The sequence below is a fragment of the Anticarsia gemmatalis genome, chromosome 13 (assembly GCF_050436995.1).
Source record: "Anticarsia gemmatalis isolate Benzon Research Colony breed Stoneville strain chromosome 13, ilAntGemm2 primary, whole genome shotgun sequence".
Taxonomy (NCBI): domain Eukaryota; kingdom Metazoa; phylum Arthropoda; class Insecta; order Lepidoptera; family Erebidae; genus Anticarsia; species Anticarsia gemmatalis.
This window is the reverse complement of record NC_134757.1, coordinates 11,011,602-11,026,433: the sequence shown is the minus strand read 5'-3', so window position 1 is coordinate 11,026,433 and position 14,832 is coordinate 11,011,602. Positions and strand designations below refer to the sequence as shown.

At 32.3% G+C, this 14,832-nt stretch overlaps 1 protein-coding gene and 1 long non-coding RNA gene across 2 annotated transcripts in view; one reads left to right on the top strand and one right to left on the bottom strand.

Moving 5' to 3' along the window:
- LOC142977793 (uncharacterized) overlaps positions 1-14,832 on the bottom strand; it is a 236,264-nt gene that overhangs the window by 133,616 nt on the left and 87,816 nt on the right. The window lies entirely within an intron of this gene.
- Positions 1-14,832, top strand: part of LOC142977792 (5-hydroxytryptamine receptor) — a 98,102-nt gene that overhangs the window by 63,477 nt on the left and 19,793 nt on the right. Inside the window, exon 2 of the mRNA XM_076121881.1 lies at positions 1,176-1,238. Within this exon, the coding sequence (XP_075977996.1) occupies positions 1,196-1,238 (43 nt within the window). The 5' untranslated portion in view covers positions 1,176-1,195. The remainder of the gene's footprint in view (positions 1-1,175; positions 1,239-14,832) is intronic.

Genomic DNA, 14,832 nt, shown 5'->3' with positions numbered 1-14,832 from the left:
TTACGCATACGGGTGTAAATTTACCGTCGAGAAATATGTATTTCCAGTTACACAGTGCTCCGCGTGTTGGAAGTTTGGGCATATAAAGAAATATTGCTCGTCCAGTAAAATAGTTTGCCCCAAATGTGGCTTGGATCACGTTAACTGTGATATTGCTGTGTTTAAGTGTCCTAATTGTAAGGGATCGCACATGGCTCTAGACAAATGTTGCCCTCGATTTGTGCAAGAGAAGAAGATTCGTTTTATTATGAGTGACCAGAGCGTCACTTATAAAAAAGCTTTCGAAATGTATTTGAAAAATAAAGGTGAGAAGTCAGTACCTCAGAGGATAGTTAAAAAGAAACCTATTGACTTGAGCAACGTTCTGCCAAGTGGAAATAGGACATACAGCAGTGTTGTTCAAGCAAATGTTGTGGTGCATAGTTCTTCAGATGGCCAGCAAGACATGAATTCTTCTTCCCCGATATTACCACATAAATACAGCGTCAAACGAAAAGAAAAGAGCACAAGGACAAAAAGCAGTCAGAGTGAAAATGTGGATTCGTTTGAGTCCATTCCCAGCTTTGTACAATCTGAACAATTTGAGAAAATGACTGGAAAACAACCTAGTAGTACTAAACAGAAAAAATTTGACTTACTGAATTTAATTTGGAATTTAAAGAATATTTTTATATCAGAAAAAACTGTAGACGAAAAGATTCAGTTGGCATTTAGAGTTATTTGTGACGAATGTAAATATTTTCTTAGGAGTATGTTTAACAGTGGAGATGTCGTTGGACAGTTGTTTAATCTTTTTAATGGATAAGTTAGATATTTTACAGTAAAACTCTCAAAGTTTGAGGCCTAAATTAGTTGATTTTGAAACATTATTGTTTAGAGGCAAAAGTTTTATAATAATTTAAATTTGAATTGTTTAGACATAGGAATGTTTAGTATTTTTTTAGTTTATCCAGCCAGTGAGGTGAAATGTGTTTATAAATTTATATTTTGTAGTTTTAAGAAAATAACTGTGTCGATTTTTTGTTTTTGTTGTGATGGGGCTGACATAAGCTCATAGAGTTAAAAGCCCTCAATAAATAAAGATTATAAAAAAAAAAAAAAAAAAATCTACATAATAGCAATATTTTAAAATACGAGTGTGAGCCACAAATAACCAAGTATGTTTCTTCTTACAGGAGGACGGGCGACAGCTAACATGAACGCGTCACGGTTACCGCACGAGTTCAATGACACCAGCCGTAAGTATTTGTGTTGTTTGCATGCTAATTACAATAATAATAGTTAATTAGAAGTACCCAATGCCCGTTTCTAGACGCGGCAAACATGTTGAAGTGGCCAGACTTGAAGTCCAATTGGAGGGACTTCAAATTTCCGGCTTCATTGATAAGATAGATTTGCGCAAGGACAAATGCAATAAAATATAGCATTTGTCCTTGCGCAAACGTTTGTGACAGACAGTAGCTGTGGTCGCATACTGATCTGGCTAAGGCTAAATCAAGATAAATATAATCACATTATTTATATCGTCGTATCATATAAATAACAGTTAGCAGACCATAAAAAAATATTATTTTTCCACTAAAGCTAAGAAACTTTATATGTATCACAATCTACTTCGAAAATTAAAAGCATAAAGGTAAATAAAAACTTTTCAAGTAAAAAACAATAAAAAGTAAAAACTTCAAGAACTCAATATTTATTGTCCAATTCGTTTCGGTTATCTGCAAGTCATTTAACTTTTAATGCAATTGTGAAATTGTTTTAACTTTTGCACCTGCATACACCGTTTCACGAACGTTAATATTAAAGTATTAAATATTCAAACTTTAACCAGGTACATTGTGATTTTCGTAGCATCGTGAAGAAAAAAATACCTTCATTGACATAACATTGAGTATATCTTAATGAATTAGACAAAAAATATCCATTAACTTTCATATCGTGGCTTTTTATTTTCTTATTGTTTCTCCCTATTCAGAGTATTTCGTAGCACCCACATGTCACTTCGTAGCTTATTCCGTAGCTCTAACATGTCGCTTTGTAGCACATTCCGTAGCACTATCATATCACTTTGTAGCACGTTTTCACTTCAAACAATTTCCAGTTTGAACAAGTTAAACCATAATTTTACCAATTACTAAAGCTGTTATTAAAAACGACACAAATTAAGTTTTAATATTTCAAATTTATCGATGGATATGAAATTTCATGCATCCAGTGCCTCATTACTTAAAAATATAATAAAAGGCGTCTCACGTTCACCGTTATAATGAAAACCAACAGAATTAAATTCTTCGAGCCTCCCCTCTTATCTCTATATGAATTTTACCTTAATTAAAACTCTGCAGTACGACGGTGCATATTTCGAGAAGTTTCGCTGTTTGGTTAAAACTATATATCGCGAAATTCACGCTTCATGGGACTTCGTACATTCTTTGTATTAGATTGTTAATGAAATTAATATGAGAGTCTGTTGTTTCGATTAAAGATGTACTAAGAAATAATACAAATTTCTTCAATAAACTTCTTGAAGCGTATGCTCTTCTCTTTGTAGTCAGCAAAATGGTGATCACCATTTCAAACCAAGTAATAACCAGTTCATAGAGTGGTATTCTATCATTTATATACATATTAATTGCAATTTTCTTGATTTCTTCAAAGTTACAAAAGAAACATGTAGAACCCAAAATACAAGTCATTACCTATCTTCAAATATCATCACATTCAACAAACACATGAAATCTTCCCAAAATCACTAAGGCACGACCAATAAATATCTTAAACCCCAAGCTATATGAAAATTCAAGACCAATATCTTCCAATATCACAATGCAGACTAAATTTCCCTCAGCAAGTACGTACACACCTTTGATCACTTTACCACAGCTAACACGATTCGTAAGTCGTGTCTCCGAGCACATTGTGTGAGTCAAAGACACGCGGGTAATAAATCTAATCTCGCCTTTAACGCTACATGTACACCTTACCTGCTAAATTGGCACTGAGGTGTTTTGAAACATGGAGCTAAGAATAGGTGATTTTGTTGAGGGGTCAAAGTAAGAGAAAACCTAAAGCTAACATAGTCTATTTTAGGGTCCTGATGATATTAGGTATCACTGTAGGAAAAGTGCTTCTTTTTTAGGCACTAATAATATTGGCAAGAACCTTAGGAAAAGTACTACTATAACTTTTTTAGTGCATCTTCGTTCGTGTGCTTACATTGACCATTTTAAGCCTTCAAAACGTTACTTTTTATAATGCAGATTTAGAAAATAAATATTAATGTGTGCATGGATTATTTTTAAACTAATATTATACGGGTCCTTTTCTGGGATTAATCACCAAAAATAGACTGAGCAAATTTATCTATTGTTTAATAACTAAAAGACTTGTGATTTTACAAATTTAACAGTAAAGAAAATATAATAAAAGAAATAAATACCCATACGGGGAAATTATGCAGGCTTTAAGCAACCTAGGCCAAAAATACTGCCATCATATTGACTCATATTTTACTACACTATTAAGGAGTAAATAAATGTGTTCAACAGAAACAAATTTATATGTTTTCTGAATTTCTATATTGTAGAGGTGGAGTAACGATATTGTAGTGTGTTTTTGACATCGTGCGGTCGCTTTATAAAACTGCGGTCTGTTACGTTGCCGTACAATAATATTGTAACATTAAATTAACAGGTACTTGTATCAAGAAACCATTTAAAATGTTGCTTGTAAAAGCTTATCAGAGAAGATCTGAATACAACAAAAAATATTGTGTCAAAAAATACCAAGTACTGTTCGAAAAAGCAAACAAATAATGAAGTCAATCTTCTTTAGGGCCCAACGAGTATACAAACTAAACAATAATATTTAAAAGTCTTTTATCAAAATATCAAACAAACCTTAAAAGTCTGCTACCAACAGAGACCTTTCATAACTCCGCGAAAGCCGACCAAAAAAATATTTTCGTTTCCCTCAAAAATCCTTGACCCATTCATTACAATCGAAACGAGATAGGGAACTTCTGAAAGTTTTTAATTCAACAAATTCTTTTATGAATCATTTACAACGAAGGCCAGGACTCCAACTTTTAATTTTTACATTTCCTTTGATTTTTTTTCACTTCGTATATTTGAAATTCCGTTGTTTTTTCACTGATCCGTTGAAAGAAAAACATTTCTTGCTTTACTGGGTGTTTGTCTTTTGTGAAAAGTCGTAAAACTCGTTAATTTTACGCTTAAATGTAAAGAAGTTAGTTCTTATTTATGTTAAAGGGTTCTTAAGTCCATAAATGATTGCTTGAGAAAGTCGTAGTAGTATTTTAAATGTATATTTCAGAGGCGAAGTCGTCCGTCTCGCGAAGATGGCATTTTCGATTAAAAGCGATCGACTTCCTGCAATTAAAGATGTTGATGTTTTTGAACGGGATCGACAGTGACGCTAATAAAATTAATTCCGAGAGAAAATTTCAATATTAAATATTCAACTCTCTTTTATTACTTGTATGGTTAAATAACATCGTGCTTGTTATAACCGGAGGTGAGAGTAAAGGTGTATAATTTTATTTTTTTATTCAAACTGTTCGCAGTATCAAACTACGGGAAGTTGTTAAGAAAATTTAAATATAAAATAGAAAAGACTTATAGCATTGGGAATCAGCAGGCTTATACACAAGTTCCGAGTCCAAAAAGCAAAAACACGAGTTTGTTTACATAAAATCTTGTTCTGTTCTTTATAGCAGTATGTTATAGTAATGTATGTTTCTAAAGATCGTCTAAGGAGGTATATATGTGGTAGTTTAGCGTAATCATGAGTTATAGCGCCCTTTATCTGGCATTAAGAAAGGTCTATCTCACAAAATTGGTAGAGCCTTGGGCGCGAAAATTTCCCAAAAAAACCTCTACCGAAAATAATATTTTCTCAATTTTTGAGATATATTTTACGTTATCAAGCATCGTAAAGATTTTAGTTGCTGATAATAGTCAATGAACTTAAAATATTGGTGAAATTTGTAGTCCTAATAATCTATTGAAGTATAAAGCCCCTTTAAAATAAACCAGTATATTCTTAAACTTTTGTAGAATTATATTGTCTACTTACCCTCTCATAACTGACACTAATTTTTATAAAAATATGCTTGTGTATGTACATAATATTATGTAAAACTCACTAGTATGATACTTTTGTTTTTTACAACTAAATATATAGATAAAATTAAAAATATAATAATATATTATGTTTGTACTTTCCTGCTACTTACTTATTTCTAAAGAAATGTCGTGGCATGTCCGTGTTGGCCTTAATAAATCCTATCTATTACCAAACATCACTCAAAATGCGTTCAGTAGGTTTAAAGTTTAACACGAAGATACAGACATATACGGCGATGGAACTTTCTTTTATAATATATAGTGATAACATCATTAACATACATTTAAAACTCCCACTATGATCCCTACCCTTCAGTTGGAACCAAACAAGATCGGCCACACAAAAGTACACAAAAACGTTACACTGTATTCCGCTTAATTTCCCCTCTCGCGATTGTATCAACACAATTTAAAATTCATTCATTATTCCCGTATTTGTCCATTCACGTACGTTCCTTCATAACGTTTATCGAGGTATTCCCATGCGAATGTAATTGGTGTTTCTAATTGAAAATATAATTAAACGTGTATCGGAATTGTGTGTTGGGATGCGATTTCTGCTGATTGTCGTATTCTTTTTGTGTCTGTTTTGGGGTAATCGTTTTTAATTCTTTGGAAGCTTGCATTTTCATTTAGCATCCTAGTATTTTACTTTATGAAAAGTCAAAATTTTAAATTGTTAGTGTCTCTCTAAAGTTATGGAAAAATACGTGATATTGTGGTTGTAAGTTTCCTAGTCGGTTTTGTTATTTGGTACTGAAGAACGCAATAATTGCACTAATTTATGCCTAAAATGGCTCACACTTGAGGTACCAAAACGTATAATAAGAATTAACACATTTCGATATACAGTTGATAAAATTAAGCACGCATTTTGCAGCTAAATATGCATACTTACTTGCTACAAAGCAGCTTTCTAGCTACATCCACACATGCTAAGTACATAAACAATTTGTTCCTCATTCATAATTAATTTTCTTTCTTTTCCTACTGTAATTAGTATGCGTGACTTAGTTGTGACGCATCTTGCATTTTAATGCAGCTCGTTAATATGCAAGCCGCGTTGTTAATAAAGGGTCGCATAGATTATAGTTTTAAGAGAATAGGTATTGCTATGTGGTATTAGGTTTTTAAATAGAAATAGTATGTTCTCGGTATTTTGAGTAAGTACTGTACCGTGATTTTCTACCACTATTGACTACTGACAACCAGCTAGCTATCAAGGGGGCATCTCAGTTGACACTAATTTGAAAGCCACTATGCTGTACATTGCTTTCTCCCTTAGATAATAGTGGATAGCACGTTATGTCAATGCAGCAATGTACTGAATAGTGATTATCAATTTGACGTAAACTAGCTGTTCACTGAGACAAGTGATAAGCCCGCTGATCAGCACCTCAAGCGGGCGTCGCAAAATCTAATAAGGCAGTACATTTTAAAAGTCAAACTCTCGATACTCGATGGTTCCAATTGTAGACAATCGGCAGCAGACCACGAGGTCTCAAGGGTGACTATTGAGTCGGCATTGTTGCTGTGAAATTATCCATGTCTTTTGGAATAATTACATTAGTCAGGAGATTAGTGATGTCTAACATTTCAAGGGGCAAAATGTGTTAGTATTTAATAACCAGTGCTCAGACCTTAGGCTATAAAAAGCTTGATGTTATGTGAAATAAAATGTATAGACTTCATTCATTTTCATGTCATCAATAAATGATAAAATTTAAGAATAAAGGTTAATTGAACTTATACTTAAAGTATAAACCTTATAATGAAAAAAGGCACTTGTTTCTACATGCATGCATATCACAATCATTAATCTTTGTCCGACACACTTGGTTTTGTTTTATACAAGGTATTATTCATTTTACTACTACCATTAATCTGATAATATGGACTTTGAGAATAAAATACTTTTACACTATGGCAATACAAGGTGTTCCACACGGCTCCGTCTCCATAGAAAGTTTCATTTCCTATTTCAACAAAGTATCCTGAATATTTCTTCCTGAGTCTTCGATAGATAAAGTCCATACTAAAGTTCATCAAATCCTGTAAGTGTTTTAGTTAGAAAGCATAATAGACAGTGACGCCTACTGTCGCATTTATATTATCAGTATAGATTTCATTTTTTGTAGAATTAAGAAAATGAGCATTGTATTTACTATACAAATCTGAGATCACTTGATTTTTTTGAATTTTTAAATAATGTATTTGCAGCAAACACCAAAATTAACGAAAAACGCCGTTTCCTTTAATCGCTTTCTCCTAAAATTTTGATCGCTGGGTGTTTTTTCCTGAAATACTAGCGCGATTCTCCACCGCTATCGACTATCTAGAGCCATCGAGATTTTTGTATCAGAATGTGATCAGGGACTGTAGATGACAGCCGGACACCGTAGGAACGTTTTTTAGAGTACATTTTAAATGTCAAACTCTCGATACTCGATAGTACTGACTGTATGGACTCCTCTATATAAAGTTATCTGTGTAACATTGTATAACTGAACATAAACCAGCTTAATACTGATTCACCAACAGAATAATATCTATATATCTATACCTTTATACTTACCAATGAGCCGTATAAATTAAGATGAAGAATTAATTTCATGTACCTTTCGTTCACAGGCGATGTTAACTTGAGAAAGTAATTAATAATTAATTTTCTTGCGACATACAAAATTAACGGGAGTTACAATTTTCAGTTTCAAATATAATGTTCGAGTTTTTCGGACGATGTAATTAGTTTGATAGTAGTTATTAATTATCTTGTTTGTTAATTAAGATGTAAATTTAGTATCTGTTTTGGACAAAAACTGGGAGGTAGTATATTAATTTAAGCTAGACGAAATGTTTATCGCTAGTTAATTATACTTGTGGAATCATTTTGTCCTTGTCTGCACTATCCTGTGTTTTGTGTGGAATGTGTTTGGTGTTACAAGTTCGGTTTGCTGGCATAATAATACCAAAATAAACCTATACAAAAAAATCAATTACTTACAGTTTGCTCATGCTTCAATTCCTAATATAACAAAGTTTTGATTTAGACTCAACATTTACAAAATAATAATGTTGTAAATGATATTTAAACTGTTTTATATATCTCTGACCATAGCCATGAATATAATAAATATGAGTTAATATTTTTACATGGATACGCGTTTTATATCTCACCATAGCTACATAGTACATAGATACATACATGAAATCACGCCATTTTTTAATATCGATAGATCGGGTCAACAGAGACCAGAGAACGCCACTTAGTAAGATCCTTACAAACTTCGCTAGCTTCATTTACATCCATAAATCTTGTCATATTGTATTTTAATAACACAAAAAAATAGCAAAAACATACTAACTCAGGTATACAACAGTCTTAAAGATAGTAAATTCCTTCAAGACATATTTTTGCTCTACATAACAATTGCGAAAACCAGTAATCGTTTAACAAAACAAAGCAGTAGGTCGGTAGTCAGAAGTCAGATCACTCTGACATACATTTAACAGTGACAATACTTTAAACAAGTGTGCCCTCGTCTTACAAATCACTTACTTAAGTCTGGATTGCGATGTGACGATGAAAGGGTTTACCTAGTTAAGGAAACGGTGTCACTGTGAGCGATTTAAAAAGACAAAAAAATACATATGAAAATTAACTCACCCCCTATATATAACATGGGACTAACATTGTTAATGGCGTAACGCGAATGTATTTTATACACGACTGTTTATACTTTCGGATATAATAACCGTGATATTATCTTTTATATATTTCTGACAATTTAAACAGCAAAACTTGAGTGTATTTTATACACTTCTGACTATACTTTCGAGCATAAATAAAACCTAATAACAAAAATATTCATAAAAAAAATATTTAAATGTACTTAACCAGGTCTATCATAACCTGAAAAACAATAAAAAATATAACACAGTTTCTTTGGTTCTACAAAATAGTAGCCAAAACCAGTAATTGTTTAACAAAACAAAGCAGTAGGTCGGTAGTCAGAAGTCAGATCACTCTGACATACATTTAACAGTGACAATACTTTAAACAAAGTGTGCCCTCGTCTTACAAATCACTTACTTAAGTCTGCATTGCGATGTGACGATGAAAGGGTTTACCTAGTTAAGGAAACGGTCTTACTGTGAGCGGTTTAAAAAGACAAAAAAATACATATGGAAATTAACTCACCCCCTATATATTACATGGGACTAACATTGTTAATGGCGTAACGCGAATGTATTTTATACACGTCTTCTCACTTTCGGATATAATAACCGTGATATTATCTATTATATGTATATTGCTGACAATTTAAACAGTAAAACTCGAGTGTATTTTATACACTACTGACTTTCCAGCATAAAATAAAAGCAAATAACACAAATATTCATAAAAAAAAAATTTACTTAAAAACGGAACGGTGTTACTGTGAGCGATTTAAATATGGCAATAAGTTACATACATGACTTAAAGCCCGTCGTATAATTATATAACAAATGACATATAATATTATAATGAAACGAGTCTCAAATGCGATTGAAAATTAAAAGTTTGGAAACCCGTTACGTTATAATATTATGTGTAAAAGTTGCGAGAGCTGAAAGTTAATTACAAATGACATTATTTTGGAAACCATTATTTTGTTACAGGTATACATTATTTTATATTAATTACTAATCTCATCGGAAATTACTAGCCATAGACGGACTGCGTAAAGCTTTACTCTCACTACAATAACCACAGTATCTCCATATCATACCATATCTCAGTCATATTATCATCAGTAGTCAAATAATACACTATGTGACTACCATACTCAAAATAGTAGATTTTGAGTATGGAATATCATTTTTTACAAGTTTCGCACTAAAATTATTAACTCAATTTAACTTTACTTTTGATAGAATATTTTCAATTAGTTTACCAACGCATCAAATATCGGTATTTCAAGTGCAACCCTCTTTGTTATCGATCCTCTCACCCGTTGTTAAATGGAAACTCGATAAATTTATAGAACTAATATCGTTTAGTTGAAGCAAAGTATGCTCGACGAATAACTGGTTAGAGTATTGTTTGCGATCCAGCTTTTGCATTATTATTTAGAGTTTTAGTATTAGTTTTGGTGTACATTTTTACACCCTAAACTTTAAACTTTAATTCACTAAGCCAGCTATTGCTAATTTAGGTAACAAACTATTATAATTGAAGTACATAGTACATACGTACATACATAATATAACGCCCTTTCTTTTTTTAAATTGTAGTAACAGTCTATCAATCGATTTGTTTGTCGAAATCCAATATGGAAACCCGCTTTAAATACATAGTTTTTCGTATTGTAGACTACTACTTTTATACATACATCAAATTAAACAAAAAAAATATCGTTTACAAGCGTAAATTAAGATTACTTAATCGTAAGACTACTTTAACTCTCTTACACCTGAAATAATATTTCCCTCAAATCTCACATTAAAATATTTAAAATTTACAACAAAAATATAAAACCGCTAATCGCTTTCACTGGCACCAATACCTAACGGATAAGCTGAGGCGTTTACAGCACATGATATGGGTTCTTCTTTGAAATGGGACTGTATTGTGAATGAGGCTTAAAAAGGGACTCGCACGCTCACTCAACAGATACCCAATGATATTCTACAGCCATTTTAAATATACTTCGGATTATTCTCTAACAAAACTATTAGAATAACTTTACACGTGGATTTTGGGTTACGTTGAAAAGATTTATTGCGTCATCTACACTAATATTATAAAGCTGAAGAGTTTGTTTGTTTGTTTGAACGCGCTAATCTCGGGAACTACTGGTCCGATTTGAAAAATTCTTTCAGTGTTAGATAGCCCATTTATCGAGGAAGGCTAAAGGCTATATATCATCACGCTACGGAAAATTTTGACCCATTATCTCTTATGTGACGCAAGCGAAGTTGCGCGGGTCAGCTAGTTCGTGATATAGTCCACTTAGTAAAGACGTGTAGGTAAGTCGTGGCTGGATTAGGTATAAAAATTTTTAGATTAAGACCGTCAATAGTTTACAAGCTTATGCAGCTGACGAAAGGCGGGTTTGATACAGTTTTTATGAAAACATTTGAAGTTCGTGAGTTAGAGGGTCCTATGTAACAAAAATACATACAGTTGTTGCAACGGATGTTTCAGGATTGTATGTACTGAAATTTTGTCACTTGGAAATCTGCAACAGTTCTTCTTAGTCAAGATATATTATTATAAATCAACAGTTTTTGGCAGTCGCAGTCAAAATGTTAAAATTTTAAGTGATACTCAACTTTTTATGCACATTACATCTTTGGTCGTAATGTGTATTCAAACTTTCAGCACTGGACCAATTCTGGTGCAGTTTTAATAATTTAAAAGGCTGAATTCTTGCAAACTGCGGCACTTCATTCCGAAATTCCCGTAAGAAAGGTAATTATCGTTTAAAAGCGTACAAAGTCGGCGGGCAAAGTTAGTAATAAGTCCGTTATGTTAAGAAATGCTTTTAACACTGAGTACCGAAGTTTTACCGTTTTACTGTATCAACTAAAATATTATTTGAATTTGTATTTACTTTGTTAGTTTTATGCAGTTAAAGTTGATAACATCGTAGCAGTTCTTTTCACTATTGTTGAAGGCCCTAATTTTGCTGAACGTGTAACAAATATTGAACGACTTGATTAGAATACTCCACTGTACCCTATCCTCCTTGGATTCCAATTAAATCTTTTTGTTTTTGCTTCAACGATTACAACATATTTCTGTTTATTACAAAGAACAAAATGATCATCTTCTTTTAAAAATGCCACACGAGATTTAAAGTTAAAAGTATTCCGACGCAATCATTTCGATAAAACCTTTTTGAGAAGTTTACTCATTATTTGTCTACTAGTCTCAACTAGTAGACAAATAATGAGTATCAATTGATAAACTCGTCTTTACTCCACAAAAAAGAGTAGACATCAATATAAAAATATTGAAATAAGCACATTGTACTAAACTATGCTTATGCAAACAACTTGAACTACACAGTTAGTAAACTAACTAAAAATGCACGAATAACATACTTTCATACTGCCTCCAGTACTATTATTAAACTTGTATTTTTAAATATTCCAAGCTACACGGATGCTCAGTAATTTTATACAGGCAAAAAATATAGCGAAATTCATGTAGGAATATTCCAGAAATTCTCTGAAATGAGGAAGTGAGTATAATGCACGAATTTTCTTGCAGCAATTTGGTTAGTAGCTGCACATATTATGTGAGAACCAACATTTTATGATATGAATGTAGAATATGCTAATATGACATCATTATTATGTAAAATTTTAGGAATTTTCTGTCATCTCCTTCAGAAAATTGCTGATACTTTATTATAGTATGGCCCTGGTATTCAGGTTTTGACATTTTTAAAGCACTTGTTATTTTTTTTCCAATATTTACTAGAAGGGCTGCAGAGCGATTTTTTATATTTGATACTAACGAGTTTCGAGATTTAAAATGCATTGAACAATTAGTTCTTACCGCTGATCAAGTTCTCATACAACATTTTTACATAGCTTCTATCGACAACCAACTTGTCGATGGTAGTAGAAAATCGCGCTACTGATCAATTTTTCATACAATTTTTGTCGATAGCTACTCAATACTAAGCTCGGTACTGGTAAAAAATTTACTGTAAGAACTAAACCAATTTCTTGGAGAGATTTTCATTTCGATATCATCCCGGAATATAAACGTCAGATAAATAGTAATAGATTCACTATTACATTTGACCTGAACATTACAAGAATCTAATACAATCTCAGTCTATCTTCAAGGCAATATTGTCATGATGTTATAAGCCGGTTCAAATAAAAATCCCGATATTATCAGTACACATAAACCTCGTGATACATCGCCATTGAATATTACACGAACACTTTAAGGCCGTTGCGGAATATTAGAGGTAATTCTACCAAATTGAGGTGGTGACATTATATCATTTTTTCCCTCGTAAATTGGCCCATCAATACTTGATATGGAATTTTGATGACGTTTACCGAAATTAGAGTCTTATTACACGGCTCGTAAAGTTCATTTTGGCATACGGTAACACTGTTATTGTAAGGTGATGTATGTAATTTGGGTACAATGAGTTCCTTTTTGTGTTTTTTTTTCTTGCTGTATTCAATTGTATGGAGAGTCATGGGTGTAATTATTTAAATTGTGGTTATAGATATTTTTACGATAATTGTTTTCAGACTTATGTGATTGTTGATGATATTTATATTTGGCAGAAGTATGAACTCATTCGTCCCTCATAAAGAAGTGTATTTGGACTGGCTTCTTTAAATGACTGATGATTTTAAAGCAAAAGCTTTAATTTATGTTATTTTGTATCTAATTGTATATCTATCAACGGCTAAGTTTGCTGTCAGTCCCAAATAATATTTTTTTAGGTAAGATTTAAATATATTTTCCCGGATAATGGCACAACGACAATAATAGTATACGCATATAGACAGATTCTTAAAGCTTCAAAGGCGGCACAACGGTAAATACTGCAATATAAATTACATGGATTGAAAGACTCACAGAACAACAAAATATTTAACACTTACAAACAAACATCGTCTAATCGTATACTTATTCAAATCTCGACAGTATATTTTAAATTTTAAACAGTCAACTTTGAACAAGCTCCTATCACGGCAGAATCCATGTGAACTCAAAGACACTTAACATCTAAAAGCCAACTCGAGTTCAGTGTAGCCAATTTAAAATTTCGCACAAGTTGGCCTACAAAGTTGCCGAACCACTATTTTCTTACAAGATGTTCGAAAACCTCAGCGTATTTTCATAATACTTATATTTAAGTTTTGCATTTTAAGCTGCGTTTACACTAAGAAGCAGTTTATATTTTATTCATCGATGTAAAGTTTAATATTATCAAGACTTAAACGTTTTACCATATTTCACTACCTAAGAAGTGAATTACGTTGTCTTTGCGTTATAATTATAGTTTGAATTCAACCTATTGCCCTTGCTATTTACCAGGCTCTGAGCTTTTGGGTATCCGATGAGAATGAGACTTATAGTATATATCAGAAAATCAAAAAAAAACTCGTTTTAAGAATTGAGCCCATTTGCACTATTATACCTTAGTTGACACAATCAGTGTTTATCATTAGTCTATTTTCATATATTCATCATCATCATCATTGGCCTGTATACCTCAATCGCAGATGATTCATGTGGCGTCAGGTAGTAATAGTGCAATTCATATATTACAGAATTCGAAAAGTAAGATGTAGTAGTACTATGTTCGAATGATTGTTTTTTATGAATGACCGTATACTTGATTCGAATATTATAAATATCGTATCTAAACTCTCTCTTATACACAATACCGCGGTTGAGGCAGTAGTGTGCAATCGTGCCCACTTTCTGAAATCTAGATAAAGTTCATTTGAAAATTTAATTTGCGGAAGTTTCCGCTCGTCGCGCGAAATTGTTAAAAAGCTTTAATAACTGGGTATGTCGAATGCATTTCGTAGTTTCGAATGAAGACGTAAGTTGGATTCGAGCATATTTCTTAGCCTTGTAATATTAAGTTGTTTATGACAAACTTTACTTGTTCTGCGAGAAAAGTGACTCATAAATGTTGTTGTT